We start from the raw sequence: 18,904 nt of genomic DNA on the forward strand, positions 1-18,904 counted from the left end.
TGATCATCTTGTATGCCTCAATTAAGTCACCTCTTAACCTTCTTCTCTCTAACGAAAACAGCCTCAAGCCGCTCAGCCTTTCCTCATAAGAGCTTCCCTCCATACCAGGCAACATTCTGGTAAATCTCCTCTGCACCCTTTCCAATGTTTCCACATCCTTCCTATAATGCGGCGACCAGAATTGCATGCAATACTCCAAATGCAGCCGCACCAGAGTTTTGTACAGCTGCAACGTGACCTCATGGCTCCGAAACTCAATCCCTCTACCAATAAAAACTAACACATCGTACGCCTTCTTAACAACCCTCTCAACCTGGGTGGCAACTTTCAGGGATCTATGTACATGGACACCGAGATCTCTCTGCTCATCCACACTGCCAAGAATCTTACTATTAGCCCAGTACTCTGTCTTCCTGTTATTCCTTCCAAAATGAATTACCTCACACTTTTCTGCATTAAACTCCATTTGCCACCTCTCAGCCCAGCGCTGCAGCTTATCTATGTCCCTCTGTAACTTGTAACATCTGTCCGTACTGTCCACAACTCCACCGACTTTAGTGTCATCTGCAAATTTACTCACCCATCCTTCTACGCCCTCCTCCAGGTCATTTATAGAAATGACAAATAGCAGTGGCCCCAAAACAGATCCTTGTGGTATACCACTAGTAACTGGACTCCAGTCTGAACATTTCCCATCAACCACCACCCTTTGTCTTCTTCCAGCTAGCCAATTTCTGATCCAAACTGCTAAATCACCCTGAATCCCATGCCTCCGTATTTTCTGCAGTGGCCTACCTTGGGGAACCTTATCAAATGCTTGACTGAAATCCATATACACCACATCAACTGCTTTACCCTCATCCACCTGTTTGGTCACCTTCTCAAAGAACTCAATAAGGTTTGTGAGGCATGACCTATCCTTCACAAAACCGTGTTGACTATCTCTAATCAAATTATTCCTTTCCAGATGATTATAAACCTTTCCAAGATTTTGCCCACAACAGAAGTAAGGCTCACTGGTCTATAGTTACCTGGGTTGTCTCTACTCCCCTTCTTGAACAAGGGGACAACATTTGCTATCCTCCAGTCTTCTGGCACTATTCCTGTAGACAAAGATGACTTCAAGATCAAAGCCAAAGGCTCAGCAATCTCCTCCCTAGCTTCCCAGAGAATCCTAGGATAAATCCCATCCGGCCCAGGGGCCTTATCTATTTTCACACTTTCCAGAATTGCTAACACCTTCTCCTTATGAACCTCAAGCCCTTTTAGTCTAGTCGCCTGAATCTCAGTATTCTCCTTGACAACATTGTCTTTTTCCTGTGTGAATACTGACGAAAAATATTCATTTAGCACCTCTCCTACCTCCTCGGACTCCAAGCACAACTTCCCACTACTGTCCTTGACTGGCCCTACTCTTACCCTAGTCATTCATTTATTCCTGACAAACCTATAGAAAGCTTTAGGGTTATCCTTGATTCTACCTGCCAAAGACTTCTCATGTCCCCACCTGGCTCTTCTTAGTTCTCTCTTTAGGTCCTTCCTAGCTAACTTGTAACTCTTGAGCGCCCTAACTGAACCTTCATGTCTCATCTTTACATAAGCCTCCTTCTTCCTCTTGACAAGTGTTTCGACTGCCTTCGTAAACCACGGTTCCCTTGCTCGACCACTTCCTCCCTGCCTGACAGGTACATACTTATCAAGGACACACAGTAGCTGTTCCTTGAACAAGCTCCACATTTCCATTGTGCCCATCCCCTGCAGTTTTCCTCTCCATCCGATGCATCCTAAGTCTTGCCTCATCGCATCATAATTGCCTTTCCCCCAGATATAACTTGCCCTGCGGTATATACTTATCCCTTTCCATCACTAAAGTGAACGTAATCGAATTGTGACTATCACCAAAGTGCTCACATCTGTCCTGGTTCATTACCCAGTACCAAATCCAATATGGCCTTGCCTCTCGTTTGCCTATCTACATACTGTGTCAGGAAACCCTCCTGCACACATTGGACAAAAACGGACCCATCTAAAGTACTCGAACTATAGCGTTTTCAGTCGATATTTGGAAAGTTAAAGTCCCCCATAACAGCTACCCTGTTGCTTTCGCTCCTATCCAGAAGCATCTTTGCAATCCTTTCCTCTACATCTCTGGAACTTTTCGGAGGCCTATAGAAAACCCCTAACAGGGTGACCTCTCCTTTCCTGTTTCTAACCTCAGCCCATGCTACCTCAGTAGACGAGTCCTCATCAAACGTCCTTTCTGCCACCGTAATACTGTCCTTGACTAACAATGCCACCCCTCCCCCTCTTTTACCACCTTCCCTGAGCTTGCTGAAATATCTAAACCCCGGCACCTGCAACAACCATTCCTGTCCCTGCTCTATCCATGTCTCCGAAATGGCCACAACATCGAAGTCCCAGGTACCAACCCATGCCGCAAGTTCACCACCTTATTCCGGATGCTCCTGGCATTGAAGAAGACACACTTTAAACCACCTTCCTGCCTGCCGGTACACTCCTGCAACTTTGAAGCATCAAAGGGATGGATGGGGCAGGTGCTCCAATTGGGGCTGGATATGGGCTGGTTTAGCTCAGTGGGCTAGACAGCTGGTTTGTGATGCAGGACAAGGCCAGCAGCGTGGGTTCAATTCCTGTACCAGCTGAGAATTCTGAATTCTTCCTCTGTGTCCCCGAACAGGCGCCGGAGTGTGGCGGCTAGGGGCTTTTCACAGTAACTTGTGACATTAAAGGCTCTTATTATATGAAGATGAGTGGTGGTGTTGGTCAATAAAAGGGTGTTATTTGAGGTGGGAAGCATTGTGGTCGATCCGGGGTTGGGTATGTGGTAGTTAGTGGGAAGCTGGAGGGGCTGCTGGTGGTCCCGGTTAATGTTTTTGCCCCGAATTGGGATGATGTAGAATTTATGAGGCAGGTGTTGGAGAGAATCCCGGATTTAGACAAGCACCGGTTGATTATGGCGCAAGTGGATTTTACTCCTGGCCTGGACCCGAGCCTGGCCAGGTCGAGTCCAAAGTCGTTGAGGAGGTCAGCAGTGGCTAGGGAGCTGAGGGAGTTCATGGAGCGCATGGTGGGGGCGAACCCGTGGAGATTTGGGAGGGCAGAGAAGTTTTCATACTTCACCCATGTGCACCGGATGTGTTCCCGGATGGATTATTTTTGTAAATGTGTGTGAGCGCGTGAGGGTGTGAATGAGCGGGTGAGGGGGGGGGGGGGGGGGGTGAGTGGGTGAGGGTGTGAGTGAGCGGGTGAGGGGGGGGGTGAGTGGGTGAGGGGGTGTGTGAGCGGGTGAGGGGGTGTGTGAGATGAGGAGGGGGTGTGTGAGGGGGTGGGTGAGGGTGTGTGTGAGTGGGTGAGGGTGTGTGCGTGGGTGAGGGTGTGTGCGTGGGTGAGGGTGTGTATGAGCGGGTGAGGGTGTGTGTGAGTGGGTGAGGGTGTGTGTGAGGGGGTGGGTGAGGGGGTGTGAGTGGGTGAGGGGGTGGGTGAGGGTGTGAGTCAGTGGGTGAGGGTGTGTGTGAGTGTGTGAGGGTGTCAGTGAGCGGGTGAGGGTGTGTGCGTGGGTGAGGGTGTGTATGAGCGGGTGAGGGCGTGTGTGAGCGGGTGAGGGTGTGTGTGAGCGGGTGAGGGTGTGTGTGAGGGTGTGAGTGAGAGGGTGAGGGTGTGTGCGTGGGTGAGGGTGTGAGTGAGCGGGTGAGTGTGTGTATGAGGTGGTGAGGGTGTGAGTGAGCGGGTGAGGGTGTGAGTGAGCGGGTGAGGGTGTGTGTGAGTGGGTGAGGGTGTGAGTGAGCGGGTGAGGGTGTGTGCGTGGGTGAGGGTGTGTGCGTGGGTGTGTGAGTGGGTGTGTGAGCGGGTGATGGGTGTGTGTGAGCGGGTGAGGTTGTGTGAGCGGGTGAGGGTGTGTGTGAGCGGGTGAGGGTGTGTGTGAGAGGGTGAGGGTGTTTGTGAGCGGGTGAGGGTGTGAGTGAGCGGGTGAGGGTGTGAGTGAGCAGGTGAGGGTGTGTATGAGTGGGTGAGGGAGTGGGTCTGTGAGCGGGTGACGGGTGTGTGTGTGGGTGTGTGAGCGGGTGAGTGTGTGTGTGAGCGGGTGAGGTTGTGTGAGCGGGTGAGGGTGTGTGTGAGCGGGTGAGGGTGTGTGAGCGGGTGAGGGTGTGTGTGAGCGGGTGAGGGTGTGTGTGAGCGGGTGAGGGTGTGTGTGAGCGGGTGAGGGTGTGTGTGAGCGGGTGAGGGTGTGTGTGAGTGGGTGATGGGTGTGTGTGTGGGTGTGTGAGCGGGTGAGGGTGTGTGTGAGCGGGTGAGGGTGTGAGTGAGCGGGTGAGAGTGTGAGTGAGCGGGTGAGGGTGTGTGTGAGCGGGTGAGGGTGTGAGTGAGCGGGTGAGAGTGTGAGTGAGCGGGTGAGGGTGTGTGTGAGCGGCTGAGGGTGTGTGAGCGGGTGAGGGTGTGTGTGAGCGGGTGAGGGTGTCTGTGTGGGTGTGTGAGCGGGTGAGGGTGTGTGTGAGCGGGTGAGGGTGTCTGTGTGGGTGTGTGAGCGGGTGAGGGTGTGTGTGAGCGGGTGAGGGTGTGAGTGAGCGGGTGAGAGTGTGTGAGTGGATGAGGGGGGGCATTCGGGGTTCTGTGGAGGTGAATGATATGGGGGGGGGGGTCACAGCTGCCACGTTGTGGGTGGCATTCAAGGAGGTAGTTACGGGGGAGTTTATTTTGATTCGGGCACACGGGGAGAGGGTGGAGTGGGAGGAGAGGGTAAGGTTGGTCGATGAGATCTTGAGGGTGGATAGGAGGAACTCGAGGTGCCTGAGGAGGGGTTGCTGGAGGAGAGTCATGGCTCCAGGTGGAGTTTGGGTTAGTGGGAGGCGGGGGAGGTGGTGGGTCAGTGAGGGAGGGCCAGAGGGGCAGGGTAGGGATACGGGGTGAAGGCGAGTAGGGTTTTGGCCCATCTGCTGAGGAAGGAAGCAGCGATAAGGGAGGTTGGTAGAGTGAGGGATTGGTAGAGTGAGGGATGAAGGGGTTAAGGTGGTGATGGACCTGGAGGGGGTAAATGGGGTATTTGAGGCCTTTTATAGGAGGCTTTATGAGTCAGCCCCTGAGGGGGGAAAGAGGGGATGAGGCGTTTCCAGGATGGGTTGGAGTTTCCCAAGGTGGAGAAGGGGCGGGTGCAGTGCCTGGAGACCCGATTGGGCTGCGGGGGGTGATGGATGGCAGGGGGGGGCGATGCAGGCAGGGACGACCCCGATTGGACTGCGGGGGGTGATGGATGGCAGGGGGGGCGATGCAGGCAGGGACGACCCCGATTGGACTGTGGGGGGTGATGGATGGCATCGGGGGGGGGGGGGATGCAGGCAGGGATGACCCCGATTGGGCTGTGGGGGGGTGATGGATGGCAGGGGTGTGATGCAGGCAGGGACGACCCCGATTGGGCTGTGGGGGGTGATGGATGGGAGGGGGGCGATGCAGGCAGGGACGACCCCGATTGGGCTGTGGGGGGTGATGGATGGCAGGGGGGCGATGCAGGCAGGGACGACCCCGGGTCCGTTGGAGTTTTATAAGAAGTTTGGGGTGGAGCTGGGCCACTGCTGGCGAAGGAAATGGGGGAACTCCCCCCTACTTTGTCACAGGCTTCTATCCCCCTGATTCTTAAAAAGGATAAGGACCCGGAGCAGGTTCGATTCCCGGCTTGGGTGACTGTCTGTGCGGAGTCTGCACGTTCTCCCCGTGTCGGCGTGGGTTTCCTCCGGGTGCTCCGGTTTCCTCCCACAGTCCAAAGATGTACTGGTTAGGTGGATTGGCAATGCTAAATTGCCCTTAGTGTCCAAAAAATGGTTAGGTGGGGTTACAAAGATAGGGTGGAGATGTGGGGATAGGGTGGAGGTGTGGGCATAGGTAGGGTGCTCTCTCCAAGGACTGGTGCAGATTGATGGGCCGAATAGCCTCCTTCTGCACTATAAATTCTATGATTCAGTGGGTGTTCTCCCGCCCGATATCGTTGTTGAATGTCGATGCCAAGTTATTGAGGACTGTGTGCCTGGGCTGATGGGGAGGAACAGACGGGTTCTGTGAAAGGAAGGAAGTTGTCGGGAAATGTCCGGAAGGAGGTTGAGGGGGTGGTGGCGATGGACGCGGAGAAGGCGTTTGATCGTGTGGAGTGTGCGTATTTGTCTGAGGTGTTGGGGAGATTCTGGTACGGACAGGGGTTTGTGGATTGGGTCCAGTTGCTGTGTAAAGTGCCAGTGCGAGTGTGCAGACAAACCGAGTGAGCTCAGGGTACTTTGGGTTACACAATGGGACAAGACGGGGTGCCCGCTGTCCCTGGTGCTTTTCGCCTTGGCGTTAGAGCCACTAGTAATGGTGCTTAAGGTGTCGCGGGATTGGAGAGAGATTGAGCAGGGTGCGGGATCGAGTATCGGGCTTCGCTGTGTGCAGATAATCTGTGATTATATATTTTGGACCTGTTGGTCTGCATTGGCAGGATTATGTGGATTCCGAGGTAATTTGGCCGGTTTTCGGGATATAGATTGAATATGGGAAAGAGAGGTGTTCCCGATCAATGCCAGGGGGCAGGAAAGGAGGTTAGGGGGAGTTGCGATTTAGGGTGATGGGGACGGGTTTTAGATACCTCAGTGATACCTCAGTGATAGATTGAACTTGGCTTGATTGTTTTTTAAATTATTTGTTTATGGGACGTGTGCGTCGCAGACTGTGCCAGCATTTATTGCCCATCCCTAATTGCCCTTGAGGAGCAGTTAAGAGTCAACCACATTGCTGTGGAGGAGGGGTCGGTTTGGGGACGGGTAGAGGCAGAATCGTGATTGGATGCGAGGTTCCGGGGGTGGCGGTAGGTGAGGATTAAGTACTTCAGGGACTTCTTCAAACCTGCTTTAATGTTTCAGATTTAGGATCTGTTAACGGGCAATGAATTGTGATTAGGGCACCTTCACCACTGCTGTAAATGAATTAGTTATATTAATGTTTAAGGTGAGAGAACATGCACTGTAGCAGCTGCAGCAATATATATAGCTAGATACATAGATGAAGCAGTACAACCATATTAGTAATTATTTATACTTCATGTCCAACTAGAGTTAATGCAGACAACACATTTCCCAAGCCGAATGTCTCATCCAGGCATTGCGGCGTTAAAAAATGTCCCTGGCACACAGGCGTTTTAAGGGTGAGAAATTATCCATCACTTATCGAACCAGGGTTTTCATACACAGATCAGGGAGTGGAACTGTTGACAAAGTAACAATCATGAGCATCAAGTTCTTGTGTCATAAGGTTATTGACGTATTGTCTTTTCACACCACCTAGTATATTCACTACGGCACGGTGCGCTGTGGTTAGCGCTGCTGCCTCGCGGAGCTGAGGTCCCAGGTTCGATCCCGGCCCCGGGTCACTGTCCGTGTGGAGTTTCCACATTCTCCCCTTGTCTGCGTGGGTCTCACCCTCAAAGATGTGCAGGGTAGGTGGATTGGCCACGCTAAATTGCCCCTTAATTGGAAAAAAAAAATTGAAATATTCAGTTGGAAATATTGTTGGTGTGTGGCCAATTCAGCACATCTCTCCTCTTTTATTCAGGAATTGTCTGATTTTAGCTCAGTCTCTGCTCCTCTCACCGGAACTTCCCCAGTCTATATCCTTCCAGATATTTGTATCTTTAAACTCTATGGAACATGAGACTCTTGTGTGCTTTCCAATCGATATACTGCCCGCTCCCCTCGGCTTCAACCTAAGCTCTGCTTTACTATTGGTGCAAGGCTAATTCAACCCCGCAGAATAGAGAAATCACAATGTCCACAATCTCGCTGTTTCCAACCTCCGCTACCCCCATTAAAAGTATTTTTTTGTGTCTTTATTTTTCAGGTGAAATTAGAACTTGGATCTGGAGAAGTTGTATTGCATTCTCAGACTGGCCTGAAGCTTAACAACCTTGTCTGGCACGATGTCTCTCTTGTGCATGAGAACAAGACTCTAAGTTTGACCGTCGACGAACTCTTCACAACTTCAGTGGAGGTGCCTGGCCAGCTTAATAAACTGAATATCGACAATGGCCTATATGTGGGTGGACCTGGGGAGGTGAAAATACCTTACTTATCAAGGCAATCCAGTTATTTTAGAGGCTGTATTTCCAAAGCTGAGTTCAATGATTATGACATCCTATCCTCACTTGCTTCACTTCCTGGATATAGAACTGTTTACGCGATAGAGGACAGATGTAGTAATGTCATTGTAGCAGAGGACAATTATCCTATCAACTTTCTAGGGCCAAAATCCTACATCTCCTTCCCAAGTTGGAATGCAAGAGAAGAAGGGACATTTGAGTGCGTTCTGAAAACAATGGTTCAGCAAGCCCCTTTGCTTTACCACGCAGGGTGGCACACAGACTTTATTGCCTTGGAAATTGCAGATGGTCACATCCGCGTTTTACTTGACAACGGAAGTGGAATCGTTGTACTAGATAATACCCGTTTTGTTAGTGATGGGAAATGGCACAGCGTCAAACTGTTATTCAATATGAACCATGTACAAGTTAAAGTAGATGATGAATTATCTCAAAAGCAACTGATTGACAATAAGAAGAAACATCTGGATCTCCGGGGGCACATGTTCATTGGCGGAATAAACAACGAGACTTCCCTGGAGTTAATTAAACGCGGATTGTCCTACGTGTTGGTGGAAAGAACAGTAACGGGCTCCTTCATGGGTTGCATTCAAAATATTCGGATAAACTTAGAGAAGAAAAGTTTGGCAGATGCACTCGTCACCAAGGGTATTGATACTGTGTGTGAAGATGAAGAGGGTGAGGGAATGGAGGAAGGCAAGAATAAACTGGAAGATGAGATTTCGGCAACGCCAATTCCAAGGTTTTTGGAAGTTCTCAGACCTAATGCACCCTGTTTGCTCAGTAAGAACCTATCTAAAGTCTTCAGTAATTTTACTAGACTGCTAGATCTGATGCCATTAATTGTAAACGAAGCAGGAATTTCTACCTTGGAGCCCAATCACATTCATCCCACTATTGACCTGAGTAAAATTGGAGTGAGAAATTCCCAAGTACTTTTCAAGATAATTCAGGATGCAAAGCAGGGGCACCTGGAGCTTAATATTCCAGGCGCGAAGAATAGAAAAGCATTTACCCTGTTAGATGTGATCCACCATCATATAACATACCATCACGATGGTTCTGAAGAGTCACTTGACCAGTTAGTATTTGATGTATCTGTTCATAGTAAACAAGAAATCCCTGACTGTTTAAGACAAGGTCAACGGTACATGTTTAGTATCAAGATAATCCCTATCAATGACCCACCAGAACTAATCTTTCCAAATGGAAATATTATGATGATTCTTAAAAATACTTGGAAAACCCTTGGTCCAGATGTCATTCGTATCGTAGATGCCGACAATGTTTGTTCTGAGTTAAAAATGATGATAGTTAATAAGGAAGATCCAGGTTACGTTGAAGACGTGAGAAATCCTGGCCAAAGAGTTGGAGAATTTTCGTGCCAAGATCTGAGAGTGGGAAATATTCGCTACGTTCACAGCGGGGCCAAGGTTTCTGAGTTACTGCTTCAGGTCAGTGATGGAGAAAGAATAAGCGACCCAACTCCTTTGAGAATAGTGGCCTTGAAACCTGATGTGCAAGTGGGCAACAACACTGGTTTAATTCTTTCTCAAGGAGGTGTCAGCCTAATCACCATCAGCAATCTGTCTGTCGAGACAAATGCAGTCAGGCAGAAGGTGAACATTTTGTATAACATTACTGAGCCATTATATTATGGTGAGGTGCAGAATCGTGACAACAATGGGGAATGGAAACCAGTGAAGCTGTTCCATCAGGATGATATAGAACACGGCCGCCTTCGCTATTTCAACACAGACCCTGAGTTTCGCAAAGGTGATATAACAGAGAAACTTGAGTTTTCAGTGACGGTTGGACAGAAGATCCTTGAAAACAATATATTTTTCATAAAAATAAAGAGGGCCAAAATAACACTGGCAAGGATTTCCCCAAATGAATTAAATAACGTTAGACGAGGAAAGATTACCCAAAATGAACTGGAAGCTGTAATTGAAGGCCATACAATTCCTTCTGATCTGTTCAAGTATGTTGTTCTAAAGTCTCCAGGTAAAGGAAAGTTGCTGGTTCGTGGTGAGGAGCTAAACAAAGGGTCTACCTTCACCCAAGAGGATTTAAAGCAAGTAGGTCTCACTTATGAAGCAACAGTTAGAAATGCTGAGGAGACCCAGGATAGCTTCCAGTTTCAGGTCTATGTTGGAGACCAGCACTCCCCAGTCTATACTTACCCAATATTGATTGGCATCGACCCAGAGGTACCAATTTTGATGAGTAAGGCATTGGTTGTGGTCGAAGGAGGCACACAAACCATCACCAAGGATCAACTTTTCACCATTGGTCAGGACACCACTGCCTTTGTCTATAATGTCACCCAGGGTCCTCAACATGGACAACTGGTCATGCAGACGGACCCAGAGAAACCTGTCACAATCTTTACCAACGATGACATTCTCCAAGAGCGGTTGATGTATCAGCATGATGACTCTGAAACTTTAGAAGACAAGATTGTTTTTGTTGTTGTGGAGCAGTCTAAAAATGGCGAACCTGAGGCAGATGTGATTCTTGGCAAATTGAGTATTTCTATAAGACCAACAAATGACCAGCCACCAGTCCGAGTGGTGAACAGGACATTTAATGTGACATTGAACGGACAGCACTTGCTAACCACAGCTGAACTTCATTTTCACGATGCTGACTCGGATTTTGATGATTCCCAATTGATTTATACCAAATGGGGGATCTCCAATGGTAATATTGTCTCTGCACGAGACACTGCCCATGAACTCTCTCGTTTCAGTCAGGACGATATGGAGATGAAGCGTGTATTATTTAAGCATCATGGTGCTCGTCGAGGAACCTTCCAGCTGCAGGTGTCGGATGGTGTGCATCAGACTATGACTGTCTTGGAAGTGCATGCATTAGATCCATATCTGAGAATAATCAATTATTCCATGTTCATGGTTCACCAAGGGCAAGAGTCACCGATCCTTGGCCACCTCCTTAGTGTGGAGTCCAATATGGACATTTGGAGTGAAGAGGAAATAGCATACCAAGTAACATTTCCACCGAGTCATGGAGAAATTCTTGTAAATGGTGAGCTGGATCATTCCTTCTCGCAGAAAGACATAAACAATGGCCTTGTGGTCTATCATAATGACAACAGCAAGCATTCAAGAGACTCTTTTGACTTTGTGGTTGAAGTAAAAGGGATCAAGGCACATGGAACTTTTCCCATTTTAATCTACAAGGAAAGTCATCAGTACCCACTGATTGTGGTCCACAACAAAAAGCTGAGTGTACACCAAGGAGGAGCAAAGAAAATTTGGGATGAGCAACTCCTCGTAAGTCTAGTTGAACTTTTTTTAAAATTCCCTCCAATTTTGTTGATTGCACCAACCCTCTATCTCAGGCATTGTCAAACTTGGGGGCGCGACGCGCGGGTGGGTGGCGGACAGGTGTCGGGAGGGTCGCGGAGCCGTCCTTCGCGGCGCTCCCGTTCGTGCAAATCCGCGCGCAACAGCTGCAGCAGCCGGTTTTTAATAATGCCGACTGTGAGCAGCCTTCAAAATGGCCAGGAACAGACTTAAAACAATTTGGTGGCACTGTGCATGAATGCCCGATCATCGGTGCACATGCGCAGTGCGGCCGCATTTTTTTATATGGTCGCAGCCTTTTTTTTTCAAGTTCGGGGGGACAAAGGGACCATTGGAGCCAAAGGGACTCAAAACCACTTCCTCCATTTTTGTCAGCAACAAACAAGGTAAGAGAAAATGGTGGGTCGCGAAGGTCGGCCGGCGTGGGTCGTGAAGGTCGGCCGGCGTGGGTCGCGCAGGTCGGCTGGCGTGAGTTGCGAAGGTCGGCCGGCGTGGGTCGTGAAGGTCGGCCGGCATGGGTCGCGAAAGTCGGCCGGCGTGGGTCGCGAAGGTCGGCTGGCGTGGGTCGCGAAGGTCGGCCGGCGTGGGGCGCGAAGGTCGGCCGGCGTGGGTCGCGAAGGTCAGCCAGGTTGGGTCCCAAAGGTCGGCCGGCGTGGGTCGCGAAGGTCATCCAGGTTGGGACCCGAAGGTCGGCTGGCATGGGTCCCGAAGGTCGGCCAGGTGGGTCCCGAAGGTCGGCCGGCGTGGGTCCCGAAGGTCAGCCAGGTTGGGTCCCGAAGGTCGGCTGGCATGGGTCCCGAAGGTCGGCCAGGTGGGTCCCGAAGGTTGGCCGGTTGGTAAGAATGTGTCCCCAGAAAAAAAGTTTGAAAAACACTACTCTATCTTGAGGTTTCATGGGTTGACAAAATGGTGTTTTCCCCTTTTTGAGTTAGACAGTGCAATTTATTTACAAAGCAAGGAAATTAACAGCGTGTAAATTGAGACACAAGCAACCATTTTGTAACCTAAGTCCCTGCTGAACATAGAATCAGAGAATCCCTACAGTTCGGAAGGAAGCCATTTGGAACAGCAAGTCCTGCTCCAACCCTCTGAAAGAGCATCCATACCTAAGCCCACGCCTCACCCTATCCCCGTAACCCAGCAACCTGACCTAACCTTTTGAACATTAAGGGACAATTTATCATGGCCAATCCACTTAACCTGCACATCTTTGGACTGTGGGAAGAAACAGGAGCACCCGGAGAAAACCCACGCAGACACGGGGAGAATGTGCAAACTCCACACAAATAGTCATCCGAGGCTGGAATCGAACCTGGGTCCCTGGTGCTGTGAGGCAGCAGTGCTAACCACTGTGTCACGTGCTCGCTCAGTTTTATTCCAGCTCATGCCTCGGTCCTGTGAGGTATCACATTTCTGACAAAATAAAATATACCAAGATTTGTTACTTCTAAAATGAAATGCAATGTACTGGTAGTCCTATTTGAAGAGATTGCCTGTGTCTGCTGTGACCGGTTGAGTAGTTTGTCTCCTCCTCCTGGAGACTGCCACACGCCATCCTGAAATAAACTCTTGAAGTTGCTAATTAGCAGCAGTGAAACTGGATTATTTGCCTGGATTTTTCAAAATTGAATCGCTGCCCCCAGATGGATCTGATTAGCTACATCTGCGTTAGATCGATGGTTAGGTTGAGAACAGTTCATTACTAGAACTCCAAACCTCCAGTTATTTTAAGACTCTGTAAAAAAAAATACCTTAAATTGCATCTAGTTTAAATGACAGGAAGCCCTCAAAGCATTAATGAATTATACTGGATTAGTCACTGGTGAGAAACTGACAATCTCTTACCAGACAGACCCCTGGAGTTGGAGCGTTTACTAATGGTCACTGAGTTGTAGCTGCAACGTGCATCTAGGATTTATTTCTTAATCACAGAAACATGATACTGGGCTTTTCCTTTGTCAATCTGTTTTGTTGATGACCTCATTCAGTTTGAATATTCTTGACTTATTTCACTGTTGTAGCCAATGCGTTCCTTGCAAGTATTGACTTAAATAAGCAAAGGAAGTGTCAGGTTGGCTTGGTTAATAGGAGTTCAAACCTCATTTTACGTTTAATTTTTTTTAATTATAAATTTATGTGACGCAATCTTTTTTTTCCAATTAATGGGTAATTTAGTGTGGCCAATCCACCTACCCTGCACATCTTTGGGTTGTGGGGGTGAGACCCACGCAGACATGGGGAGAATGTGGAGACTCCACACGGACAGTGACCCGGGGCTGGGATTGAACCCAGGGGCGTCATTCTCCGCCGGCGGGAGTCTCCGTTCTGCCGGCACCGGGGGGTTTCCCGACGGCGTGGGGCTGCCCCACAATGGGAAACCCCATTGACCGGCCGGTGTTACGGAGACTCCCGCCGGCCGGTCAGCGCAGAAATGTGACGGGGCGGGTAGGAGAATTTCGCCCCAGGTCCTCAGCACCGTGAGGCAGCAGCGCTAACTACCGTGTCAGCGAGCCTCCCTGATTATACGTTTAAGCACGTAATTTGCACCAACAATTCAGCGTCCTACTGAGGGAGCGCTGCACTAAAGTGCGACCTTTTGATTGAGATATTATACCCAGGTCGTTTCTTTGTTCAGAAGGATGTGAAAGGTTCCACTGAACTATTCAAAGAAGAGTTCTCTCTTAATCAACGCTCCTTTGACACTCAAAACATATCAGTTATTCATTTTCTGTTTGTGATATTTTGCTGTGTGCAAAATTGTCTGCCACTTTTACTGACATAACAGTGACTGCAATTCTAATTTGTCGGTTGATACAATGCTTTGGGATGACCCATCGTCCCAGTGTGTGAGCTAGAATCTCAAAATACTGTCCACTTCGGAGAATGATGGGATACTGTCCGGCTGCTCGTGGTTTAGGGATTAATACATTTTCTTGATTCCAGACTCTGATTAACAAATAGAAGAATTAAAATTCATAGCTCCTTGGGGGCAGCACGGTGGCGCAGTGGTTAGCGCTGCTGCCTCATGGCGGCGAGGACCCGGGTTCGATCCTGGCCCTGGGTCACTGTCCACGCGGAGTTTGTTCATTCCCTCTGTGTCTGCGTGGGTCTCACCCCCTCAACCCAATGATGTGCAGGGTAGGTGGATTGGCCACGCTAAATTGCCCCTTAACTGGTTAAAAAAAAGAATTGGGTACTCTAAATTTTTTTTAAAATTAAAATTCATAGCTGCTGTTCCTTACGTGCCCCTCCCCTTCAGGTCTAACCTCCCCCTTCCAGAGTATATGTTCCTGTCAAACAAATAAATAATTATTATAAATAATTCGCATCCCTGCCACTTCAGCTCTGAATTTTATCGATGATCATTAATTATTCTCCAATCCATTAGTTAAATATAATAAATTAAATTGAATTTTGTTCTTTGCTTTTCCAATTAAATCAATAAATAATAGATTGCTATCTCACTCAGTCAGCTTTACACACAGACACTAGAAATGCTTTAGCTGCCCCTTAATTTGCTAATATTCCCCACTCTTCCCTCTTAACAACATTATCTGTGTCTGGTGTATCAAGATGAAGAGGAATTTCTGGAGGAGACCGAGATGGATCATCCACTCGGCACTTCTAGATGAAGATTGTTGCGAATACCTCAGCCTTGTCTTTTGCACAGATGTGCTGAACTCCTCCATCATTGAGGATGGGAATATTTGTGGAACCTCCTCCTCCAGTGAGTTGTTTAATTGTCCACCACCATTCACAGCTGGATGTGGCAGGACTGCAGAGCTTAGATCTGATGTGTTGGTTGTGGAATCGCTTCGCTCTGTTTGTTACTTGCTGCTTATGTTGTTTGACACACAAAGTAGTCCTGTGTTGTAGCTTCACCAGTTTGACACCTCATTTTGGGTCTGCCTGATGTTGCTCCTGACATGCTCTCCTGTACTCTTCATTGAACCAGGGTTGATCCCCTGACTGGGTGGTAATGGGGGAGTGGGGGATATGCCGGGCCATGAGGTTGCAGATCGGGGTTGATACAATTCTGCTGCTGCTGATGACCCACAGCACCTCTTGGATGCCCAGTCTTGAGCTGCTGGATCTGTTCGAAGTCCATCCCATTTAGCATATCCTATATGGTTTCTCTGTAGTCTCTGATGACCAACTGCGTTCTCAAAGGCTCTCCTTATCCAACTGTTAACCTGCTATTAGACCCTGCAATCAATAAATCTTCAGGTTAACTAATACCCTTCCCAAAACTCTATAACCCTTCGAGTAAAATGGTTCCTGTAACTTTCCTCCCCACTGATTTTCAATTCACGCTTCTTGGGGTCTGAACACTTTGTCACCAGGAGCAATTTGTCTGGAACAAAGTGTAAATTCCCTTCATAATCTTTAAAACTTTTCAACATCCCTTTCCCAAATAAAACTAATTCAGCTTCTTTAAACATTCTTTTAAAGTGTTAATCTAGTGGAATAATCTAGAATGTTCTGAGGAACTGTCAACCCACTCAGTACAAAGCTTAGAAACCGCCTCCGTTTGATCCAATCCTTGTTCAGTTAAGTTTTTTAACCATCCGTATACTTTGTTATTACATTGACCTTTTCATTACGTGCCGCACACGGGGCTACCAACCCTGCTTTTAATGTTCAGCTTCACATGTAACATCTCGTATTCTATTCCGTTTATAAGGTATTGACCAATCCATTAAGCACTGGAACATGTAGCCAGAGGCCCGGGCTTTCATTCTACAGGGTTTCCTCTGCTTCCTGTCCTACTGAGATGGGTGAGCCTTAGGATTTTGAGAGCGATATCATGAGGCTTGAGTGTCACACGTAAGATATATCGATATTCTGGGCAGTAAAAATGGAGATCCGCACTGCATCGCACTAGTTCATGGGCTGGATTCTGTGTAGCCTGACGTTAAAGTCCGGATCGGCGACCGGGCGGACAATGGATTCCGACGCCCAATTCGGGGCATGCACCAGTTTGATGCTGGTCCACGATGCTCCGGCTCCTCCAAACCGGCATCATCAGGCCGCGTGCCACGCGCAGTCGCAATGCAGTTGGCGGGTCATCGGCCGGCCCACAAGCGATGCTCCATCCACGGTGGACCGAGTTCCCGTCGGCGTTGGCCACGTCGTGAACCCGGCGTGCCGGCTGCAGACAGTGTCGAGCGCCGTCACACTCATCTGGGAGCCGTGCCGCTAGCCGGGGGGCTTCTGCTAGGGCTGGGGGAGTGATGGGGGGTGGACAGGGAGTGGGCTGTGGGGTCAGGATTGGCGGGTTAGGGTTCCAGCAAGGCCGGCGCCATGTCTGTCGGCACGACCGGTGCAGGCTGACAGCCTTGCGCATGTGCGGCCTGGGACCCGGTGATTCTCTGGCCGATTTCCGCGGGACCAGCGGGCGTTTCGCGCGGCGCTGGTGCTAGCCCCACACCGGAATCGGTGAGGGGTTTTCGCCGATTTCCCCGTCGTTAAATTCCCATGGATTCTCCATCTGAGCCGACATTTAGCCTCTGGTTTAGGAAATGCGTTTGATCACTCCCGAAATCCTTCCAGGGGGATTTAATTCTGTCTCAGGATAACTGATACCAGTCGCTGGCCAACCCCCACCACTGTGAAAATGCACCCATCCTGTTTGCTTGAAGATTTCAGCTTGACCTTCATTCCACATTAATGAGGTGAAACATTTGGGGATCTATCGCCATGATCACTGCGGAATCTGGAGTTAATTTGATCACCTTTTATTGCTTCTCATTTAAATAACTTGCTGACAGATGTCTGTGAGAAAGCGACTTGGATGTCAGCTGCTGAAAGCTGTTTCAAAGACCTTAGTTGGGGTCATTGGGTTTAAACCCAGCTGGACAAGTTCAGAAAGGGAAATTTAATACTTGAAAACATTCTCTGTGTATGACCCTATTCCAATTTAACTCCTGCTACTAGCTTTTATTTATCTTTAATGTAAAATGTTCATCTACAGATTGTGCTCAAAGTTCTAAGTTGCGTAAATTTCCACCTCATTTCTCAGTTATTAAAACGTTTTCCTTTTTTAAAATTTTGATTTCTGATTTTTACCTCCTGATAATGTGACTGCAGGTGACCCAGTTCCAGACACACCTGGAACGCTGAGCACAATTCAGCCAGCAACCATTAACAACTTGAACTATATAAACATTTCATACAAGAAACTTTACAACATACAAAATAGGAGCAAAGGTAGGCCATTCGGCCCCTCCAACCTGTCCCACCATTCAATAAGATCATGGCTGATATGTCTGTGTTTCCAGTTCTATAATCCCATCTACCCCCGATAACCTTTGATTTCCTTGACTAACAAGAATCTACCTACCGCTGCCGTCAATGACGTCACCCCCCCCCCCCCCCCCCCCCCCCCCCCCCCCCCCCGGCTTCTACCGCCCTCTGAGGTGGGTTCCAAAGTCACACAACCCTCAGAAAAAAGAATTTTTCTCGTCTCTGTCCTATCTGGGTGAAACCTAATTTTAAAACAGCGCTCCCTCGTTCTGGACTCACCCACATGGTGAACCACCTATCCACATCCACCTTGTCACGGCTGTTTGGGATCCTATAAACTTCAATCAAGTCACCTTCACTCTTCTAAACTCCAGTGGAAACAATAATAATAATCTTTATTGTCACAAGTAGGCTTATATTAACACTGCAATGAAGTTACTGTGAAAAGCCCCTAGTCGCCACATTCCGGCGCCTGTTCGGGGACACTGAGGGAGAATTCAGAATGGCCAACCCACCTAACAGAACGTCTTTCGGGACTTGTGGGAGGAAACCGGAGCACCCGGAGGAAACCCACGCAGACACGGGGAGAACGTGCAGACTCCGCACAGACAGTGACCCAAGCCGGGAATCAAACCTGGGACCCTGGAGCTGTGAAGCAACAGTGCTAACCACTGCGCTACTGTGCCGCTCCAGCCTGTCCAATCTACCCTCATAACCTGCTGATTCCGGGTATCAATCCAGTGAACCTCCTCTGAACCGCCTCATTGACATCCCTTCCTCCCTCATTCGCTTTTTTGCTTTCCCTGAAATGTATCTGGTATTCGCCTCAACAATATCCACATTCTCAACACACCCTGGGTAAAGTCTATGAAATTTTTTGGTAGATTTATTAGATTAATGGCCCCTAGTTTTGTTCTCCCTCACAAATGGAAACACACTTTCTGTGTCTGCTCTATCAAACTCTTTCACCATTTTGAAGATCTCTATTGGGTCGCTCCCTCAGTCTTATCCAGTAAAAAACAAACCGGCCTGTTTAATCTTTCCTGATGGTTATGGCTTTCGCTGTCACACTTGAAAATCGATTGTTTTGCACTCCCCCCCCTGACTCTCTGCAATTCAAAGCTAATAAAAGTAGCCGGTAAAACAGAACAGGGTAAACAACAGGAGGATTTGTCTCTAATTGGGAACTGGGCAG

The 18,904-nt window shown here is 48.8% G+C and overlaps 1 protein-coding gene across 1 annotated transcript in view; it reads left to right on the forward strand.

Annotated features, from left to right (window-relative positions):
- Positions 1–18,904, forward strand: part of LOC140404311 (chondroitin sulfate proteoglycan 4-like) — a 158,625-nt gene that overhangs the window by 58,945 nt on the left and 80,776 nt on the right. Inside the window, exon 3 of the mRNA XM_072492675.1 lies at positions 7,873–11,430. Within this exon, the coding sequence (XP_072348776.1) occupies positions 7,873–11,430 (3,558 nt within the window). The remainder of the gene's footprint in view (positions 1–7,872; positions 11,431–18,904) is intronic.

The sequence above is a fragment of the Scyliorhinus torazame genome, chromosome 30, assembly GCF_047496885.1.
Source record: "Scyliorhinus torazame isolate Kashiwa2021f chromosome 30, sScyTor2.1, whole genome shotgun sequence".
Taxonomy (NCBI): Eukaryota; Metazoa; Chordata; class Chondrichthyes; order Carcharhiniformes; family Scyliorhinidae; genus Scyliorhinus; species Scyliorhinus torazame.